This window comes from Neolamprologus brichardi, chromosome 2 (genome assembly GCF_056152115.1).
Source record: "Neolamprologus brichardi isolate AB-2024 chromosome 2, ASM5615211v1, whole genome shotgun sequence".
In the NCBI taxonomy this organism is placed as follows: Eukaryota; Metazoa; Chordata; class Actinopteri; order Cichliformes; family Cichlidae; genus Neolamprologus; species Neolamprologus brichardi.
This window is the reverse complement of record NC_142105.1, coordinates 6,759,792-6,783,210: the sequence shown is the minus strand read 5'-3', so window position 1 is coordinate 6,783,210 and position 23,419 is coordinate 6,759,792. Positions and strand designations below refer to the sequence as shown.

The following is a 23,419-nucleotide window of genomic DNA, read 5'->3' as shown; positions in this document are numbered from 1 at the left end:
AGACGATTTTTAAGTATGATGAACTCATTGTCCTGTTCAAGAAATCAGTTTGAGATTTTTTTTTGCCTGTCCCATTTGGTTCTTTTGCCATCAGAACTATTGTCTAAAGGCGAAGAAAGTGCTTTGTGATATGGTGCATTATTCCTGCTGCCAGTAGACACCGTGTACTTTAAATATCTGCAAAGTGAGGATCAGCCTAATATGTGGAGGCAAATTGTTCCATAGATTAGGTTATATTTTACTAGCTCGCCCCTGTTCTTAAGTCTGGTCTTTGGAACATGGAGAAATAGCTGATCACCAGACAAATCTCAACAAATTTAGAAACATTAAAGCAGTTCAGCCTTTAATGTCATCAAAATACAAAAGACTTAATGAGTTGCCATCATTTCCTTTCAGGGGCAAATAGATTTGGGAATCATCAGCGTAGAAGTGGATGAGATGCCATATCTTTTTGGGATTGACCCTACAAGAACTAAATATAAAACGAAATGAATCGGACCCAGAATAGAACCTTGTGGTACTCCACATGGGAGCAGTGCAGACAGAGAAGTTGAGCCACCAAAACTGACCCAAAAAAAAACCTTCTCTCTGACAAGTATGATCTACTTGAAAAGCTGTATTTAATGAGTTTATATATCTAATTATCAACAGTTGTCTAAGTGGCCAATATTTGCCCATTATATTGCTATGTGTTGCTATATATCCACAACCTTATAGATTTAATATTCGATTATGACAACAAATCACTTACTAGGATTATCTTGAACTTTGCTCTAAAGTCTTAGTGAAAGCTTGGTGTGTTTTTATAAATACTTAAATAAAGAGCTATCCAACATGCACCTCAGCAGTGATTTAGAATTTCAACAATTATGGAAAAAAAAAGAAGCTGAAAATTCCTTTTACTTTGAGTGCTCGAGTAAGAAAGCACTATATAAGAACCAGCCCATTTACTATTATGTTATTATCTTATGGATCAAATGTAGATCTTTCCTTTAAAGCGGCTTGATTGCTTAGCACAAATACATGAGAGCCAAGCAATCTGAGGTTTTGGTCATGTATCAGAACTAGCAAAACCACGCATGTCTGGTGCCATGTGCACCCATGATGTCCCACAGTAAGGGTAGACATGGTGGTTGGTTGCTGGTGGTTGCCCTTACAAAACTGGCTTTGTGGTCAGTAACAACTTCTATTTAGCTATTCTGTGCCTAATTCACAACCAGAAATTAAAAAAACAAGAAAAAGAAAGAAAGAAAGAAAATGTTGGGTCTGCGCTTCCACAGGCCCCGCTGGTTTAGAAACTCATTCCCGTTAACAACAAGGAAGCAAGACGAACATCTTTAACCGGTTTTTACTTGCTTGCAAGTAAGATAAGGCACCGTGTGTCTATGTGTGCACGTGTAGCCACGTGTGTGTATATGTGTGTGTATGCATGTGTGAGAATGTGTGTGTCTGTATGCATGTGAGTGCATTTGTGTGACCTCCTGCCCACAAAAGGGTCCTAAAACCAGGAAGCTTACTAAACAAGAAAACAGAACCTTCACATAGGATGTCCCATAATAAAACACTACAGCCTCCCCCACCGTTCAACAGTCTGGGGAGGGGGTCAGAAACAAAGGAATGTCTTTGATCATGCTGCTTGAACTAAGACTTACAAATTTAAGTAACAATTTGACTCCAACAGAAAAATTCACCATAAAAAACACAAGTGGCAAAATAAATAGATATTATGAGCTTTGGCTGACATACTTTTATTTTTTCTGTCCTAAGCTCTATGGCCATTTCCATCACAAAAGATACAGTATATGAACCAGTGCAAATGTTAATAAAGAAAGAATGTACTTAATATACAGTACATGTATTAACTGAAAGAAGCAAAACTAAAGACCAGTTGTGGTGCAATATTCTATGTTGGGTGCTTTCAAATTATTTTCTACAAATCTTTAAATGTATTTTGAAAAAACAAACCAACATGCAGCAAGTGGTGCAAATGAAAAGTAGGTTGAACATTTTGAACACAACTGATTATTGATCAACATTCTTCTTTAATGTTGTAACATTATTCACATGCTGAAGTTATCACTAACCAAAACCTTGTCTTGCCAGGAACCAAAGCCCTTCTGCAACAGGTACGCCCGCAGCACATTCTTGGCTTCCTGGTATGGCTTTGCCATCATCTTCGGTGACCCAAAAAATATATAGTATGAATAACAGCTTGGGGTTCTTTTTAAAACAACAATTCAGCAAGTCAGGAAACGGTCATTTAAAAAAAAGCAGAAAATACAATAAGCTTGTGTGGTGGTTATTTTAACATGTGTTTAACAGCATTTGCTTTCTATTGGATCAGTGTACAGCAGTTTACATTGCTAAAATAAAGTTTCAGATTACGCAGAAGAAGGTGCTGAGTTTACCTTGGCTTCTCTGTAGGTACTTGTGGCCAGCAGGTCCGTCCTCTGAGCCTCTTTGGCCACCAACCTGAAGCGGTGCATCATCGCTGCTTTGCACAGACGGCTCGCTAGGGCAGATCCACTCTTAAAGGGAGAGCTACAAACCAAACAAATAAATGAGTATGAAACTCTAGTTGTGATGTTCCAACACAGCCTGAGTTGAGTTGTGTCAAAAAAGGATACTGCCTATAGTTCTCAATTTATCTGGTAACATGTTAATTACATTTCCAAGCGGTCTAGTAAAAACCTTAAAATAATCTGATCTTTCAATTAGTCATTTCTCATATATTATTTAGGGTATACACCACCAGTCAAAGGTTTGGACACACGTTCTCATTTAATGGTTTTTCTTTATTTTTATGACTATTTACATTGTAGATTCTCACTGAAGGCATTAAAACTACAACTGAACACATGGAATTATGTAAAACAAAAACGCGTAAAATAACTCAAAACATCCATCCATCCATTTTCGTCCGCTTATCCGGGCCCGGGTCGCAGGGGCTGGCAGAGAAGCCCAAACCTCCCTCTCCCCAGCCACCTCCTCCAGCTTATCTGGGGGAACACCAAAGTGTTCCCAGGCCAGCCGAGAGATATAATCTCTCCAGCGTGTCCTGGGTCTGCCCTGGGGCCTCCTCCCGGTGGGACATGCCCAGAAAACCTCGCTCAGGGGGCATCCTTGTCAGATGCCCGAACCACCTCGTCGTTTCGATGTGGCGGAGCAGTGGCTTTACTCTGAGCCCCTCCCGAATGGCCGAACTTCTCACCCCCTCTCTCTCTCTCTCTTTTTTTTTTCCTTCTGAATTGTACTGATTTTATTGAACAATTAAACAACACAACATTGCAGCTTCAATAAACTAGGACATTGAATCATAGACATTGATTAAAAGATGTGTATGTGTGTATTTTATCTATGCACGTGAATGTTTCTACGTTAATTATATACAATTATAATACACTTCTTCCCTCATGTTTATTTAGTAATTGTGTTTGATTTCATACTGTTTCCAAGCACAATATATGGTGTTTTCTGGGATTTTTGCTTCTCCTGCAGTAAAGCCACAGTTCCCAGAGGGGTATCGCTGCTGCTCATCTTCTTCAGCAACGCCTCTACCTCCAGCTTTTTCCATCCTCCTCTCGGTCTTCATTTTTCCAGACCCCTTTCCGTTGAATTGATGGGAGAGCTGCCTAAAAGCTTCTTTTGGAGTTTGTTTCCGCCCAGACTCCTCCACGTACTAAATCTTGACGTCAAGCTTGCAGCCATCCTCCTTGAAGTCTTGCATGAAACCTCTGTATTCTTCTCTGCGGCTGTACTTGTCATCAAAGCCCATCTTGTCCTCAATGCACTAGTCACCATTGGGCAGGGCACCCTTTGGTGCTTTGACACGTGCTACTTTCTGCACTTGAGTCTCCAACAGACCCTTATTTTTGCACAGCAACAGTGCAGCAACGCGGCCAGAGTTGACGATGGGCTCCTCGTCCAAAATGGTGGCAGAGGCTGTGGCGAAATCTGGTTGTTTTTGCTCCTGATCCAGGTTAACTGTACTCCATCCAACATTCTCATCCGTATCAAGAGTCTTAATCTCCAGCATCATCTTTTTCCTCCTCCTGTTCAAAGTCCATAATGTCTTCCTGGTCCTCTCTGTTGCCTGACAGTCCGTATGTTGGGATATCACCCAGGGTTCTGCAAAACTCTGAGGTAGCATTTAAAACAATGTTGTTCCTCTTGTCAGGATGGTCTTCGTTGTCATCTTTAACAAGGTTCTTAACCTGCTCTGCCACTTTCTCCCCAGAGTCTTTCAGGAGCTGCATTTTCTTCAGCTTCCTCTGCTTCTGCAGTTCCTGCTCTGCCTCATCCTCCTCAATTACAGCTGGCTCAGGAGGGGTAAATTCCTTATCGTCGCTTATGTCCATTTCTGTCATCCTGATGTCGCCAGACAGCAGGGGGATTTCATGCGTCACCACCTTCTCCTCTTTCTTTACTTCTTGGTCTTCATCATTCTCCCGTTTGAGGCCTCGGCCACGTGTCCTGGAGCCAAAGTCAGAGCTGCAGGTGTCATTGAGGTGAAGGTCATCTGCAATGGATGTCTTCTCCTTCTTCCTGGTCTTCTTCACTCTATGATTTGTCTTTGTCGAGGTGTGTTTGGAGTCATTTTCCTGTTGAAAAATAAATTATGGTACAACTAGTGTCACTTCAATTTTGAATAAATCCCCAACAGTGTCACTAGCAAAGCACCCCCACACCATGACACCTGTTCCAGCATGCTCCGCAGTGGGAACCATGCATTTGGAAACCATCCGTTCACCTTTTCTGTGTCGCACAAAGACACAGCGGGTGGAGCCAAAGATCTCAAATTTGGGCTCATCAGACCAAAGCACAGATTTCACTGGTCCATGCGTTTCTTGGCCCAAACATATCTGTTATTGCTTTTTCTTAGTAATGGTTTCTTAGCAGCATTTTTACCACAAAGACCTGATTTGTGCAGTCTCCTCTGAACAGTTGATGTAGAGATGTGTCTGCTACTGGCATTTATCTGGGCTCTCATCTGAGGTGCTGTGGTTTCTGAGGCTGGTGACTCGAATTTATCCACAGCAGCAGAGGTGACTCTTGGTTTTCCTTTCCTGGGGCAGTCCTCATGTTAGCTAGTTTCATCATAGCACTTGATGGTTTTTGCAGCTGCACTTGGGGACACATTCAACGTTTTTGCAATTTTCCAGACTGACTAACCTTCAGTTCTTAAAGTAATGATGGATTGTATGGGCTCAAATTGTGGTCATAAATATTTTGTACCTGTAAATCAAATGCGTATTTAGCTGATTGGTTCTTGCCATAATATGAAATTATAACAGTTATCAAGTAGGGCTGTCCACTTTGTATCAACCTGACTTCTGCCCAACACAACTGATGGTCCCAAACCCATTAAGACGGCAAGAAATTACACAAATTAATCCTGGCAAGGAAAACTATTTCAGGTGACCACATCATGAAGCTCACTGAGAGGCCAAGGGTTTGCAGCACTGTCAACAAAGCAAAGGGTGGCTACTTTCAGTAATCTAAAATATCACATATACTCAGAGTTATTCATGATTTCTTTCTTTGCTACACAATTCCATATATCTTGTTTTATATATTTGATGTCTATACAGGGCTCTAGAGTGCGACCAAATGCGACCATATTTTTCAGTGGTGCGACTAAAAAAAATATTTGGTCGCACCTGTGCAACCAACTGTTCGGGTAACAAAAAAAAATCTCTGCAACTCTCCGTGTGGTCAACAACAGACACACATTATGCCCCTATCGTGGACTAAACCAATCAGAGATAGTCAGGGGCGGGACCTCTCTGATTGGCTGTGGTCCAGTTGAAAGTGCAGTTGGAAGAGGGAGGTGAGTAGCTTGAATAAAGTGATATTATTCATTAAATCCTGAATGGACTTTTAAATATAACTGTGTTTTGCCAGTAACGCCAGATTCTCAGATTAAAGCTCGCAAAACTATTTCAACAACCACCAAACATTAAGTGAGACCAGTAACACAGATTCCACAGAATCAGCTTTGTCTTTCTCGGCTTTCTCAGCCGACGGCCCGAACACGGACACGCTGTCGGAGCTCAGCGATTCTGATGCGTAGGGTCCGCTCTGTGTTTACGTCTTTTTGCGCTGATTCTGAGCTGCAGGTTTTGTCTCTCTCCAACCAAAATTCGCCGAGCCAGCAGCAAAAGAAGCAGCAAACTACGCTTCACATTTGATTAATGTCGTTATGAATTTCCTCTGACTTTTGCTGTTTTGCTTCCACCACGATTAAAAAAAAAAAAAAAAAAAAAAAAAAAATCACACTTCATGCACAGCTCTCTCTCTCTCTCGCTGTACTTCAAGAACAGTTTCCCGTCTCAAATCTCTGTTTTCTGCATTATTCATTCGCTTATTACCCACCAGTCTACTGTTGCTTGCAGCGCTGTCTTTTTCTTTTTTGACTTAAATGTCCTCGGACAAGAAAGCCTAATTTCTGCTGTTCAATACTGAAGAAATTTAAACTTCTTAAAATTATGCAAAATTGCAGAATATTGCAGAATATTTTTAAGGTTATCTGCTACAAAAGGTCAGGTCAGAAAAATCTCCTTCATGGTTTTTTCTGTGTTTTATTCTAAGTTACTTTCACACAAAGGCATCTGCTGTGATGTTCACAATTCTAATGAAGTCTCACATGTATCAGTACTGATAAATGATCAGAATTATAATATTTCTGACTGTCTGAGGCTAAATTGAATCGAATCAGGACTTTGAGAACCGGAATCGAATGGATTATAGAAATCAGTGATGATACTCAGCCCTAGTGAGGCTACTCACTAGGGCTATAGGCCTGACAGAAGTGGATGTAGCTGTGGGTAATAAGAAAAGATGAAAAGAACTATTGATAACTTTTTTGTTAGGTTAAGGCCTGATCTGTCTGAAATTCATAGCCAGTGCTGACACAGTGCCATCAATCTTTGAATGCTGAAAAAGCACAGTGTATCCAGAAAACACATTATATGCTGCAATAAATGCACTGCCCAAGTGTCCCCTCTCCCCACTGCCTTTCAGCAGCAGACAGCAGCAAACAGGTCGTCAGAGGAGGCCAAGATGATGATTAAGTTTAACATTTTCTACAATATTGACAAAGCACTTTAAGCACAAGTTTGTTCGTTAATAATTTAGAAATGAATATTGTCTGTATGGACTTCCCCCCCAAAGAAAGTGCACATGTAAAACTGCAGTGTTAAGCGATGCGGTTGAAAAATTTGAGTGCGCCTAACTTTTGTGCCGATACGCCTAAATGATTAAAGTTAGGCGTACCGGTGCGCCCATGTCAAACAGTTAGTCTAGAGCCCTGCTATATCTACAATCTAGAAAGTAGCATAAATAGAGAAAAACCATTAAATGAGAAGGTGTGTCCAAACTTTTCACTGGTAGCGTATTATTTTAAGATGCTTCATTTTAAAAGTATAACTAAAATAAAGCATATCAAAATAAGTATTAAACCCCAAAACCCCTCAATTCTCCCAACTTCCTATACAGTGATTCTTACTCCTCTATGGTCTTGCCCTCCAGACCATCCACAACCTCCAGGGAGCTGTCTCCCTCGCTCCAGTTGATACCGTAGGTCAGCTGGTTACCGCCTGCATGGCTGGAAGCCACAGATGACACCAGGCTAATGTGAGGCCTCATCATGCAATAGAACATGGGCAGCTTGGAGGTGATGCCCTCTACACGCTGGCTGACAGACATCTCCATGCCACGAATTTCACTACAGTCAGAGTCACCTGCAAGGTTGATTTAAAGTTACAAGACACAGAATCATATATAGTTTCCTTCAGTTAGTGGTATCATTTTTTATGACTAATCTTGCTGCAACCTGCAATTGTGAAGGTGTTTGACTTTGTTTGCTGCAAATATAGAGTACAACTCATTTTGGAGTTTCCCCATCCCTTACAGACTGAATCAATGTGGTCAAAGTCATTATGATTATGAAAAAGGAGAGGAAGGAAGAAAATTTTTACTTTACCTTTGTAAAAATAACTTGGAAACTTGAGGATCCACTACTGTGACATAATGATATATTGTCAAAAGGACATTATTTTAAACTTGGGGAATTTGTCAACTGTTTTTCACCTGCCTAAAAGCAGGTGCATACATTGAACATCTTATGTAGGGTTACACAAAGTTACAGAAGGAATTGTATGAGTATGAAATGTAGAGCCATCAGTTTGTTTCTTTGCCACATACAGTGGAACCCCGACTTACGAATACCCCGTTTCACGAAAAATTCAAGTTACGAAGGCACTGAACGGCAATATTTCTGCCTGTGTTACGGCAAAATGCCCGAGTAACGAAATCCGCTGGCTCTGATTGGCTGAGCCTACAATGCCCACAATGCCTTCTGAATCGTGTGACAACCCCTTGGCTTCCGTACTTGAGCTTTGCTGTTCCACTTGAACGACGTATTGTTGTTCTAGTTAGCAATTAGCCTATAGCCTATCGTTCAGCATCGCCTCACTCAAAACGCGCAATGGGTGCTTCGACTTACGAAAGACCCTCGGGAACGAATTAATTTAAGTCGGGGTTCCACTGTACTTTTAAATGACAGCAGGTACTACACTAAGATCTCTCTTGGAAAAAACAATTTGCCGTATCTTTTTATGATGTGAAGTACACCCTAATAGACTCCTCCCAGCCCTGAAATGAAATTAATTTTTAAGATGCTTGCTCTATTCCATTTTTAAATTGGGACTGTGTGAGAGACTAGTGCTTTGTAACAACTTTGTGAAATGACAAAAGCACAGGAACTGTGTTCATATCACTATTACCAGCACAAATGAAGACATCTAGCATTCACCCACACTGTAACCCACTGCCAATGTGGAGTGATTCTACTGGTGTATTTGGACTTGGTGGTGATGCACTTTTGCATAATGATAAAAAAAAAAATAAAACAAAAAAACAGGATCTCTCATTTGCTAACTCCTCATATTTTGGAAAAGGTAACAAATACAGGGTGATTCCCAACTACCCTTAAGGAGTATGACTGATTTTATTACTTGCCTATGAGGATGCTGTGGACATAGATGGGCTCGATAAAGTGGCTAAGCAAGGCTCCCTGGTATCCAAGGACCTGCCACTGAGTGATCTTGTCTGTTGTGGACATGCTGACAACTTTGGAGTTAGAGTGATCAAGGAGTGATGAGAAAACCGAGAACACCTTTAAAAGAAAGTACACCTTTATACTCATGCATCAACACAGGTACAGGTGAATCATTTAGGTGTTCAGCAGATAAAAGAAATTAAACAACACCTTGCCCTCCACAGACAGGTGTAGGCTGATCTCGTTGTTAACTTGCCATGCTGACATGGAGAGTGGGTTCAGGCGCCTGCAAATTAAGCAGAAAGGTGAGAAAAATATTTCTGAGCTTGAATAATATCTTTAGAGATATTATTTAGAGATATATCTTTCAAGATATTATTCAAACTTCTATAACCCGAACTGTTTAAACTGAAGTTCTATTTAATTTAACTCTTAACCAACATCACTCACAGATAGCTGACATCAGGTTCTTCATGGACCACGTTTCTGCCGCATTCCAAAAACCAATGCAAGCTGCACTCACACACTCTGGTATTATCAGGTGCCTTTTGTTATGCTAACCTATGCTTCCTAGTGTCCTCTCTTCTCTCTCAACTAGGAAGTCATTCCTCACTATATATGAAGGAGATTCAGATTTCTTACTTCCACAAAAAAGAAAAAGAAAAATGGCACTTAAAATGAGGACAATTGTTGTGACTTAATGACATCCGTTTATCTCACAAGTAACTAATATGGTAAATGGTAAATGGACTGGTTCTTATATAGCGCTTTTCTACTCTGTCCGAGCACTCAAAGCGCTTTATACAGCTAATTCATTCACCCAATCACACCCATTCACACAAGCACTTCTAAGCTCAAGTGCTAAGTATCTAACATTCATACACATTCACACTCCGATGGATGCATCGGAGAGCAACATGGGGTTAGTATCTTGCCCAAGGATATTTGGCATGCAGACTGGAGCAGCCTGGGATTGAACCACCGACCTTCTGGTTAGTGGCTGATCCGCTCTGCCACCTGAGCTACAGCCACCCACAATATCCGGTCTTTAAGTCTGACGTCATTAGCCGTGTGTGGGCCCAAACTCTGCTGCAGGTCCCTAAGTCACACGATCACTGCGGCATCACTGAGAGTTAAAAACTGTCAACAAGGTTAGTTATTAATATACTGCTGCATGGGCTGGTCTGTAGTTACATCGTAAGGTTTTAAAAAGTGAGCTTTAAAATGATTAGCGGTAATAAAAACAGAGAGGCCGACAGTGATCAGTGACTGTTTTTAGGGGCTTGTTGAGATCAAAAAGAACAAGATACAAAGCATGAAAACGTAAAAAAACACAAAAGCCTTATTAAATGTGGAGTAGTTTGGGCACGGAAGCAGGATTCATCACGTCATCACTTAAAGACTGGATTGTTTAAAACTGATTTATCAGTATATGATATGAAATCAAGGTATGTCAGCTTCACATTTCTCTCTTTTATAATTTTGCCAGTGTAAACTAAGAAGCAACAATGAGAGTGAGTGAGGAAAGTGAGCAGACATGTTACCATAATGAAAAGCACCCCCGAAATTTGCTTTGCTCATCTTTGTTTTGCGTTTTGGTGGGTGGAGAGGCATAAACATGTGGGAGGTTCAATCAAATGTGGTAACACGAAGTGAGTTTCAGGTATTTTAGTGGAAAATGTGTGTTAGACTTTGAGCTAAGCATACATGTCTCAGAGCTGTACTGCTTTTGCTGCATCAATCTGCTGCCAACTGCACTGTCAATAGCACAAAGTGATAAAAAAAACTGGGATCTGATCATCATCCAACCTCATACAGATACATGTTAATGTGCTTTAGCTAGAAACACTCAGTCAACTATTAAAGTTCATGCCTTTTTTTCTTTTTAGCATTTTCTGCTCAGCACTGTTGAAGAAATAGATCCAAGTCTTGTTTTCTGACAGTTTACCGGGATGGTGCATGTGCATAAAGATTCTGGTATTCGGGGAGTTTAACAACCCAGAACCACAGACCACATACATTTATGAAAAAGCACAAGAGGATAGTAGGGGAGTACAATCAGTGGATGTTTACAGCGAGCACACTACCCACTAACATTTGTCTCCATTCATCCACATTAAACAAAAACAAATAATAATACATCAAGAAGCAATAAATGTGGGGTGACAAGAGCAAAAACTTGATTGATGTGACGTGATTGGTTTTTTTGGGGGGTTTTTGTACCTCTTTTAAAATAATTTTCACCCATGGACTGATCAAAATGTATTATTACTCTATAACCATTTAAGACAGAGGTGTCCAACTCTAGGCCTCAAGAGAGGGTGTCCTGGAGTTTTTAAAATGTGTCCTTGATCCAACACAGCTGATTTAAATGGCTAAATTACCTCCTCAACATGTCTTGAAGTTCTCCAAGGGCCTGGTAATGAACTAATCATTGATTCAGGTGTGTTGACCCAGCATAATATCTAAAATCCGCAGAACACCAGTCCATAAGGCCTGGAGTTGGAAACCTCTGATTTTTCAGTTTTCAGAAATGGTTCATGTGAACAGATTCTTATCTACATCATCAAAATAATGTTATATATAATAAACTTTTTTAGTCATGTTTCAAAACCAAACTCTGCCTCCTAAGTATAACAAATCTTTTAGTATGAGATTTCCATACAGCCATTAGACTTGGGCCTTATATGTTCCTCTTTCAGTCTATTAAATCACTGCTATTATCAGAACCAGGTCAAATATGACATAACTGCAGCCTCTGGCTGGAAAAGCAGTGCACCTGACACAGTGTTACTACATATTGGTATTTTTCCTATATTAAACTGAGTATGAGTAAACTGCTAAACTGAGTGAGATGAGTAAGCCAGTATTAAAAAGGTCATTATTATGCCAGAGCCTGTGTAAACCATTTCAGGTTCATGCTGTGCGTTTCAGTCATTACTACAAAGATGGGTAAGAAGCAAAAAAATCTGCTAAAATGTAGGTAACATATTTTTGTTCGCCTGTTTTCAAAAGCGAGAGAGAAGAGGCGTTAAAGGAAATGAACTTCTGTGGGGTTAAGCTGATAAGCACTCACAGTTTGGAAGGGATCTGCGCAGCACCCTTTGGTAGTTGGTTGACATAGAGGTGAAGAGTTATACCACTCTTCAGGCTGAGGAAGCTGCTGCTGCTGCTGCTTTGCTGGAAGATTGACGTCTGAGTGAGATTTGCATTTTTGCTGAAAAACATCAGCAGGTGCCGGTACAGGAACCTGCCAACAAGGAGATATTGCTTATTCCGTGCAAAGTGGTCATAGATCTACGTAGTAACATTTTTTAAAAGTGAAAATCTGCAATATCACTAAATCTTGAAGTTAAAGCTACTATACTGACCCATTTGAGCATAATGTGAGGTTTGCTGAAGTTAGCTTACTTTAAGGTCTCCAAAAGACAAAGAAATACACAAGCAACATGTTTGCCCGCAGACCTCAAAACACTGCTTTCAGAGATCTCTTAACAGGAAATAAAGCCAGCGATTGTCAGACACATTTGCACATTACCATGTTATCAGAAAAGCTCCTAAAATAAAGTCTAGGAATATAAACCATTACTTGATTCATACGAAAGATACACTTGTCTTTAAAGAAAGCATGATTATATCCATGCAAGTTGCAAAAAAACCAAAACAAAAAAACAAACAAACCAAACGTGTCTGAATGAGAAACATATTCATAAGTAATTGAAGAAAACAATCTGCAACATAACATATTTGGGTCTTTATTTCTACAGGATGTAAGAAGCCCTTTATATGACACCCCCAGTTACAGTTATCATTAAGTTCTTTATACATGATATAGTCATTAATCTCTATATATTCAGACATGATAACTATTTCAAATTAAAAGTCTACTAGAATTTTAGTGGACAAAACATATTAACTGAAAACATTTGCAATCAGCCTATACCAAAGTAGGTCAGGGGACACAAATAAAAGCTTAAAAAGGCAATGATTATATTTGATTGTATTAATGAACATGATTAAACCTTTAAGACCTACCATAGAACCAAGTCCGCCAGAGCTTATCGTTATATTTTACATGCTGCAGTCCCATTTCTGGGAGCATTTCAAGTTGCTATACATCAATACAACCATTATAGCCCACATTTTAATAATATGTATGCATTAAGTCCATAGCAACTACCTAAATTACAAAAAAGTGCAATACACTACAAAAAAATTGAATTTTTTTTTTTTTAACATATATTTCTAGTTAGAGAAATTTAAGGTTTATCCCTCAAAACTAAGCACAAAATAGTTTCCAACAACAGGAATTTATTTTGAGTGCCTTCATAGTTTTATTTTTGAGATACACCAATTTTTATATACTGCAGGAAAAACGAAAATAAATATTATACTGCAAATTTGCAAAAAAAAAAAAAAAACAGCATGTGCACCAAAATAAACTATTTCCAGCAGTGCAATTTGAGTTCTAAGCATCACAGAAACTATTCAGAAAAGCATGAAGTCAAACATGACTTTTAAAAACACCAGTATAGGCTTACAAGGCCCCGAACGTAAAAAACAAAATTTTCTGCGAAAATGACGCCACTTCTGGTTTCGGGCAAGTAATAGCGGACATGCGATAGTTCGCCCTGACGTCTATTCCAACATAGGAAGTGTTATGAACTGCTGATCGGATCGGCAAAGCCTGTTTCTGGAGCTTGTTGCTGCAAGTGCTTTTTATGCAATTTTTGGAAAGCTGCATGTGGAAGGAAACCGTGACTTAGGACAAGCTGTTGGCATAAGATGTAAGTACAACTCCTCCGGTTTCATATGCAAAAAAAATTATTGTGCTAGCTTACGTGGTTGCGGTTCTATAGGGCTTTAAAACTAGTTACGCAAAACAGAGCGTGCCCACTCCGACCTGCTTTAGAGGGTTAATGACCTTCCATGAATCGCTACTTTATCGTGGTGGAGTGTAGTCCCAGGGATCCCAGGGGCTATGTTATCTTACCTACCAGCGGGTCTCCCATGGCAAATCCTGGGTGAGGGACTAGACAAAGAGTGATTCAAAAAACCCCAGGAGGAGAAGACCCAGGGAAGAGTTCACTCAGGGTTACAGGGGCCCCGCCCTGAAGCCAGATCTGGAGGGTGCCAGAGGGTGAGCGACTGGTGGCCGGGCCTTAGACCATGGGGCCGGGATGGGTGCAGCCTGAAAAAGGGACATGGGCCCCCCCTCCTGTAGGCACACCACTTGCAGGAGGCGCTGTAGGGGTGGATGTCCAAAACTAGCGACCAGGACATGGAAATTAGCGTTCTCCGAAGGGTGACTGGCCTCTCCCTTAGAGAGAGGAGTTCAGCCATCCAGGAGGGGCTCGGAGTAGAGCCGCTACTCCTCCATATCAAAAGGAGCCAGTTGAAGAAGTTAAATTGGCTCCAAGGAATGCTTGGTGTTACCCCAGACAAGAATGAGGAGGTGGGTGCGGAGGAGGTCTGGGCTTCTCTGCTTAGGCTGCAGCCCGTGACCCGGCTTCAGATAATTAGAAGAAGACGGATGTATGGATGGATGTATTAATGAACATCATCTACAATCTACACGCACATCGTAAGTTGGGCACCAAAAGTGTACTCTGGATTTGCTGGTTGAACAGTATAAGCTAGTGTAAAGCACACTTTTGGGCTTTTTTTTTTTTTTTAATAAAGTTAGAAACAGCAAAAAAGTGGTCAAGACAAGTGAAGTGAGCTAAGAGATTAGCTCGGGTATTATTGACTTGCATCTGTGTCTAAATAACCATCATTGATAAATAGGAAAATGGTAAATGGACTGGTTCTTATATAGCGCTTTTCTACTCTGAGCACTTAAAGTGCTTTATATATCACGACATTTTAAGAACACGAGATTTAAGTGTACATGTATCCACTGAAACCGCTGTGTTTTACTGAGGTTAGAATGAATCATCTTTGGTTTAGTATGTTCCATTAGCCAAACAATTACCGTTAGAGGTCTATTTATATCTACAAAAACCACAAGGTAAATGAAAAGTATGTTTAACCAGAGTCTATAGCTGTAAAATATTAGATTTAGAGAAACAGTGTGCAAAATATTTATTGGAGTAAAACAATCGATTACCACTGTTGAGAAAATGTTGTGAAATTATGATATTGATATTGTTGGCATCACTCAGCCATGACATAATATCACAAGTAATTAGTGATTATATTATATTTTATTACATTGCAATGCATATAATATAACATTACAAAATATAACTAATGGGTATTTTAAAAATCAGGTTTCAAATTTGCATGGAAAAAAAATACTGCTTTCATTTTTCCATCATGGTATAAAGTGGAGAAAACCATTTGCTATAACGTGACATGACACATAAAAAAAATATGGGTCATGGTTGCAACAAACCTCATAAGAGATCTTCTTGCTGTGACAACTGCGTGTGAATCATGCACAATCCTCCCGTTCGATGAGATACTCTCTTTTGTATTGAAATTACCGGTCCCAAGAGCAACCACTTCATATCCATTGGCTAGAGAAAGACAAAAGTGTGAGGAGAGGTAAATACAACATATTTATCTGATAGCCACTCAACATATCATTCTATAACATTTATATAACTCATGTCTGTTTCAGTTTCCTTAACAAAAGTATTGTTGTTCTATCTATAGCTACAGTTTTTCAGAGCCCTTACAGTCCAACATGTCTTTGCACAGTTGTTAGGCAATTTTCATCATCCTCCAGCGAATGCCTTGTTACATTCTCCATTCGCATTAGTTTCACGTGTCATACGCAACATACGTCGTTGGTCCATAACTTCTCGGTGACTAAAATTTTTTATCCATGAGAGAATTTTGTGCGACTCACCATTAATTAATTAAATTTTTAAAAAGTACTCCAGGCCTGCCAAAAACTGCTCACTGAGCAGGTTTTTCCTTTCCTATTGATTGTTAAAGTTCAACTGGATTTTGAGGTATGCTGTGGGTTACTGCTGCGTTATAAAAACAGTCATTGGCTGTCACACAGCACTAAGGCATAACATGACATGACCAGACCTATACCAATCAGCTGAAAATTTCAGTTTGGTGGGGAGAGTAAAGACAGCAGCATTAATTGAAGCAAACACTGTATTTTCTTTCTTCACACATAAAGCTGTTATTTTTTGTGCATCTTATCTGCATATAGTACCTGTTTCCAAAGGACTCTGACAGAAGATGTCTCTTTGCTTACTTTACACACTAGAATTCTTTCAAAATATATTTTGGCTTTTACTCTGTCATCTTAAAGAAGAAATTCCAAGGTGGATGATTTTGATAACTTCCGTGCTCTTACATATCATTTAACTCTTCTTTAAAGGCCTCGGTCTGAGGAGCTTGAGATAATTAAGAATTTATCAGTACCTGATAAATGCTACCAGCTGACAGCTGTTCAAAAGTTAAATGAACAATATTTGTCTTCCCACTAAAGAAAAAAAAACCATTTCCATACAATAAACTACATGTTTTATCTCCCATCCCTACAAAATCCTGTCATCCCCTGTACAGATTCTTCAATAAATACCGTTTTTGTCTAACCTGTCAAGTTTTTTTTCTCTAGGACGATGTCAGGAAGTGACTTTGGCTCTAACATTTGTACGCTATACAGCAAATCAAAGCTATTGTATTTCAATGAATCGTTTTTGTGCAAAATCCAGCACTTAAAACTAAACTATACTAAAAGTAATGTTGTACAATAATCTTAGAGATTAGATAACAGCAGTTGCTTATAGGACTAATTTACACTGCAAGGAATTAAAAAAAACTGTTGTCACTATATTCAAGATGAAGATTTAAATCAAGCATTCTAAAATCTTTTTTCCACTAACAGACTGGTTACCATCTATCGTTCTTACTTTGAGGTCTCACTTACAAGTCTGAAGAATGAATGCTGCTGTGGTGACTGCACATCCGGAGAACTCTGGGTGACTATTCATCAGTTTCGTGAGCCGATCCTTGACAGCATGTGGAATCTGCAGATTGACAAATGGCTTCCTTTCTGTACAACAGGTGAGATAAAGAAAACGACAGGTCTTCAACTTATTCATTTGTCAGTTCATTGTCTTTCCACGTATCAGTGCAAACAACAACCCTCTCAAGGCTCTTCACATCTTAACATATAAGCTCTAAAATGTTAGATACTGCCCGAGCAACCACTTGATAACAAAGGGAAGAAAGAATTCCCTTTTAACAGGAAGAGACCTCTAACAGGACACGGCTCAGTAAAGAGCATAAAGTGGCTAAAAATAACAAAACAGGACAAAACAAACTATGAGAGAAAGAAAAAAAAGTGCATCACAGGAGGTCCACCAGCAGCCTGAACTTGTAGCAGCTTAATGAATACAAACACAGTATTTTCGAGCCATCATCATATCAGTGAGAGGTTCTCTGACTATAAAATGGACTAGCTTGGTAAGCTGCTTAAAACCCAGAGGGAATAAGTACTTGATGCCTCCTGTGGAGATGTAGAGGAACTTTCACTAACATCTGTTTCAGCTCAGCTAACACAAGGACAGACATAGGCAATCTTCAATAACGCCTGTACTCATTTGTTAGACTTTTACTTAAGTTCATTATTCTATCCAGATTTGTATTCATAAAAACTCTTTTAAAGTTACCTTTTCCATTTTTATTTAAATGTACTCATTTTTGTGTGTACATTGTGACTTATTGAGCTATTTTGCCTTTTCATTTTGTATTTTCTTTGTTGACCTATGATATTTTGTCATTGGTTGTGTTTACTACTTTGACACACTAATTTCCCTACTTTGGTAGTTAATTAAAAAGTACAGCTTATCTAATCTTATTTTATGCAAGGCTAGCTCATGGTTGTGTGCCCCTGAGCTAGCCTGACTATTAGCCTCCTCTTTTTCCTTTAGCTTTCTTAAGCTTCTTCTTCTATTTTCAATTTAAATGTACTCCTTTTGTATAATATTTAACTCACTCAGCTATTTGTCTTGTCATATTGCATTCTCTTTATTGACCTACGATATTTTATTTAACCTATCTTGTCACATGTTTGTTTACTTTTATGGCTGTTGTCACAGTAATTTCCCTACTTCGTTGATAAATAAGGTAGAGGTTATCTAATCAGATCTTGAGGGATTGTTCAGGGACAGATGTTCCAGTAGTGAGTAGTGTTATCAAAAGGGAAACAGGAAGTAATTGTGAAAGTAGACAGTATGTTTGTCTCCCAAATTGAAACCAAGGACTTGTTCAAAAGGACCTGCTCTCATTACAAAGTATTTAAATAACCAAGATATGACTAGATAAGTAAAATGAATCATATGACCAAATGTCTCTGACCTTCAAAATAAACATTGCTGTTGTACTTTAGCAGACAAAATCTGTAAGGCAGGAATGATATCGCATAAATGACATGCATGCATCAGTAGTGTACACCCAATCCAGCTCGCCAGTCTATTGCAGGGCTCACACAGAGGCAGAAAACCATACACAAACACAATCACACCCTAAGGCCAATTAAAAATTGCCAGTTAAACTAAGACACACGTCTTTGGACAGTGGGAAGAATCAGAGCACCCAGAGAGAACACCCAAGCATGGGGAGAACATGTAAACTCTACATACAAAGGCCCCAGCTGGCCGGACGACTGCCCTGACTATATCTATACCTATCCTAAGTCATAATGTAGATCCCTAACTCTATCCAACATAATCATCCTTAACACTTAGCCAGACCAATGTGATGGCAATGCCAAAGACAAAAAAAAGGTTATTGCACTTTTAAAAATAAAATGTCAGTGGTTTCAAATCAAATTATGCAACAATAAAATATGGTCTGTGTGCTACATATACAGATGTGTTCAAAATATTACTGTTAGTGTCATTTACTACAAAATATGCAAACAGAGAGGTAACAAGTCAGTCAAAGAATATAAAACCCAGAATTACCGAGCATGGCTCCACGAGCATGGATATCAGAAATGGCGGGCTCCTCTTTTACTGGCAAAGGTGCAGGGACATCCAAGGCTAAAGCAGGCAAAGAAGTGAATGAAATGTAAAATGTTTAAATGTGCATTTTTAATGTTGCCAAATTAATTATCAAAAATTGGTGGTAAGAGTGGCTCGAAGAACATTTACAGCCTTACATTTACTTAATTTACAATAAAAATAAATAAATAAATGTAGCAAAAAGCTGTATTAAATGGTGTATCCAATATTAACAACAACAATGGCAACAACCAACATCATAAATACTGTAAAAAAGTAATATGTGCGTCTCAGAGTCTGCAGAACAAACACTTTATTTTCATCAAATACTAACATGATGCTTCAGGAAGTGCAGATTTCAGACTCTCCAGGGTGGGCAGGAGATCCTGAAAAGCGAGCTCCGCTGCATTCAGACGAGCCTCCTTCTTTGTTATCCCTATACCAGTCTTGTACTGTACTCCATCGATTACAGCACAAAAGGCAAAATAAAGCCCTGTAGTACTGGCTAATAAAAAACAGGAAAAAGTCATGAATTTTACTACAATCATACCCCAACATCTGGCTGACATCTTCTCTGTCAGCCACTGTGCATAACAAGAAGTCACAATTTGTAAAGAGCCTTCAGTTTGTATCCAGTCTAAAATGACATCAGCCTCTAATGACTTAGCCTCTGGCACAATACCTTAATTTCTTGAACAACAGTTTTTTTTTTCTTTTTCTTTGTATAAAGGGGTGAATAACAAAAGGAAAAAAATCTAGCATAGACCTGATCTTGTGATTGCATTATAAATAAAAAAATAAACTGCATTATTCTAATGTATTTTCAGTTCACTTCTTACTTGAAAGACCTTAAAACATTGCTGCTTTTACCTCAACGGTAAAAACAGTAATATATAATGATAGAATACATAGCTGTATTCTATCATTATAAACAACACCATGTGGCATTGTAAAGCTGTCTGAATAGATTATGTGACGACGTCTTCATAGATGTTGTTAAAGATTTTAGATCTGTATTTGAATGTGCACCAGCATGCTCGGAAGATTTACCTGGGGCTACTGTCTCCTTCATTTCCAGATGGAACTGCAAAGTCTGGGCAAGCTGATGGAGCAAAGATATAGCATTCGTCTCTCCATTCTTGTATCTGTCAATCAGTGTTTTAGGAGAGACTTTTGGTCTTCCATCATGACCTTAGTAGGGAAAACACGAAAAAGCAGATTCAAATTTTAAACCCATACAGATTCTATTTGGAGGCCTGCAACAGAAACCACAACTTAAAGGGGTTGACACATTGATTATCTGGAGCACTGTGGGAGCTGTATCTGGAGTAGATTAACTTCTCAAACCTACCAGGTTTAAAAGTGCTTTTCACTTGCTGGTCAAAGCCAGTATTCATGTTAGATGGTGATCGGGTTGGTCCTGATGTTGTTGGCAAATTCTTCTTGAGTATTTGTTCAATACAAGTTCCTCTGGAACCCCGAAATGATCCACCAGTTGGATACATCCTGCAAAATTTGACCAGCACTGTTTGACTTAAAGCCATGTCTTATCAACCACATTTATCTGAACAAATAAAGTTTAAAGGGTTCCCTTAAAGCAGGGGTCTCAAACTCCAGTCCTCGAGGGCTGGTGTCCTGAAACTTTTCCATGTGTCCCCGTTGCAACACACCTGAATACAATTAGTAGGTCACTAGCAAGACTCTATAGAACTTGACTGCATGCTGAGGTGATAATTCAGCCACTTGATTCATGTTACAGCATCTCATGAGTGAATGAACATGGTGGAATAAAAGTACTTTCAGAAGTACATTTTTCCAAACACTTACATTTACTTAAATTTACTTGAGTAGGGTTGAGGTTGCCAGTTAAGCATGAAGTAAAATTCTATACTCTTGCTAATGACCTACTAATTTTATTCAGGTGTGTTGTGGTGTTCAGGACACTGGCCCTTGAGGACTGGAGTTTGAGACACCTGCTTTAAAGGTTTTAAATGCAATGTTTCTTTTTGTTTTGGTTGAAACTATGGACAATTTCAAAGGGCTGACAACAGTTTGACAAACATACAATAGTTTTACACCTACAAGGTGATTTCCAATGAGCTATTAACTGAAAACTTGGAATGGCAAACTTGACATCTTTTGGCATGAAATGTACTTTCTTCAAGGGAAGAAAAAAAAAATGCCCAAAGTACACAAGTGGAGGCCAAAAGTGAACTACAGCAGATGTACAGTATCTGAAAGTCATGTCCCCCCCAAAAAAAAAAATAGAGGAAAAAGTCCAGCAAAACCCTGATACCGACTGGAACTGTCAGTAACACAAAACACGTCTTATGAAGTGATGAATTCAAATGTAAAAGTTTTGGTTCAAATTGTGATCGATCTGATAAAACGTGTTGGAGGCTCTGTCATGGTTTGAGATTGCATCTAAGCCAGTGATGTTGGTGATCTTTTCAAAATGATCAGAATTATGAATGCAGAAGTTTTTTAGATTTTGATACACCATCACCAAAGCATCTAATTCACAACGGCTATATTTTTCAGCAAGACAATGATCCCAAACACACTGCAAGTACAGCAAAATGATACCTGGATAGAAAAAACACACAATAGAACACCCAGAGACACGGATTGGCCTCCCCAGAGCCCACGCTTCAACATTACTAAAGCAGTGTGGGAGAGCACATGAAAGGGCAGCGAACTGACATGACATGAATGATATTTAAGAAACCTGGAGATCTATTTCTTTAGACTACCAGAAAAAAATAAAAATAAAATAAAATTAAAAATAAATTATATATATATATATATATATATATATATATATATATATATATATATATATATATATATATATGAGAAAGCTTACCAAATACAGTTCAGACTGTCCTGATTTTCAGAATAGTGGTACAAACTCTATTTGTTGCCTTAAACACTCTAAAGAGATATATGTTTGCACATATTTCACTTTAAAAAAATATAGGGCTTTTTAACTTTATGTATTATGTGTTTTAATTTTTGCTCTTGTTTTATCTATTGTTCTTAACTTATTTACTGCACAGCACTTTGGTCCTGTGCTGGCTATTTTAAAGTGCTTTTTAAATAAAGTTGGATTGGAAATTTCAATAAATCGCTCCATTCTTTCTCCTTGCAAAATATAACTCAAGTATTTATAGATAGGCCAAGCGTGGGCTAACTGCTAAAATGCAATTTTGCTAATTGCTAACATCTATTTTTTTTTTCTTTAGAAAATAATTTTTGCGCTTAGCTTTAACAATAGATACAGAAAATTCTTTACGTTCAAAAAGAAAATAGCTTAACGGTTAAGGCCCTTAACTTGAGGGTCACTGTCGCTTTAACATTTGAGATTTAACTAGCTAGCTAGCGTGCTTTAAAAGAAAAAAAAGGTCAGAGTTCTGAACAAAGTCGCTAATCTTTACATCTTCGCTTTAAAACAAACCTAGCCAAGAAAACTCGCTAGGCCCGCTACATTTACCCACCTGAAATACTGTGTACATTAAGCTTTGAGTTTTTAATTATATATGTAAATGCGACTACAAAAAGGGGCAAACACGTTTTACCTGTGCTGACAACCTTGGACGTAGTGGTCGCGGTCAACGTGTGAAAGTTCTTGCCTGAACGTGGGCGTTGACGGTTGATCAGGTGACACACGCTGTTTGGAAAATGAATGATGACGTCAGCTGTAAGTTTAGTTGCTACGTTTTTGGGAGGTTTAATACACATTGTAACTTAAGATCGACGTTTGAGGTAACAAAGTGGCGCATTATTTATTTAATTTGGGAAATAATTTTACTTTTGTACCCTTTGTACTGGACAGCAAGTGTCCATAATTCAGGAAGCAGAGGGAAGGGGGTGAAGCAGTAAAACTGTGAAAGGTGGAGTCAAACCTGGAGCTGTCAGGAGATGAGGTGGACAAAGGTCAGACATTAGAAACAGGAACTTTCACCTCCCTTTCACCCATAGGGAAATAACTCACTTCCCTATGGGCCTCATCCAACCCATCACCTGACAACACTAAGTATGACTCGCCTTCAGAAGATTTCAGTAAAATCCTGAAATCCTGTCTGTTCCACTGAGCCCTCTGACATATCATCAGTGGTCATGGTTAGTGCCATGGGTGATGTGACCTAACAACACAGGATCAGTTGACTGTTAGTTGTAATCAGTGGTGCATCACAGACAGACTTAACTATGAGAAGTTATTTGCTAAGATGATGTTTCAGTGTTGTTTAGTGTTGCCCATCTAACTCTTTTAATATTCATGACATAAAAACTATATACATATATGTATATATTTAAACCATTTCAATATATATATATATATATATATATATATATATATATATATATATACGTGTTAATC

At 38.8% G+C, this 23,419-nt stretch overlaps 1 protein-coding gene and 1 pseudogene across 2 annotated transcripts; both read right to left on the bottom strand.

Annotated features, from left to right (window-relative positions):
• Positions 1 to 1,718: 1,718 nt before the first annotated feature.
• Positions 1,719 to 22,697, bottom strand: adad1 (adenosine deaminase domain containing 1 (testis-specific)). 2 transcript variants are annotated; one of them, XM_087852448.1, is made up of 13 exons: positions 22,617 to 22,697; positions 20,390 to 20,563; positions 20,089 to 20,229; positions 19,373 to 19,543; positions 19,000 to 19,077; positions 16,959 to 17,084; positions 15,459 to 15,582; positions 12,138 to 12,311; positions 9,272 to 9,347; positions 9,022 to 9,178; positions 7,508 to 7,742; positions 2,409 to 2,541; positions 1,719 to 2,174 (listed from the first exon to the last, which is right to left on the bottom strand). In XM_087852448.1, exons 2-13 carry the CDS (start codon positions 20,541 to 20,543, stop codon positions 2,061 to 2,063), a joined length of 1,683 nt encoding a protein of 560 aa, XP_087708574.1. In that variant the 5' UTR covers positions 20,544 to 20,563; positions 22,617 to 22,697; the 3' UTR covers positions 1,719 to 2,060. The 2 variants fall into 2 exon arrangements, with proteins under 2 accessions (XP_087708574.1, XP_006798958.2); XM_006798895.2 differs by having other exon boundaries at positions 20,390 to 20,544; positions 22,617 to 22,691.
• On the bottom strand, positions 3,418 to 7,287 carry LOC148106056 (U4/U6.U5 tri-snRNP-associated protein 1 pseudogene; annotated as a pseudogene).
• Positions 22,698 to 23,419: the final 722 nt, after the last annotated feature.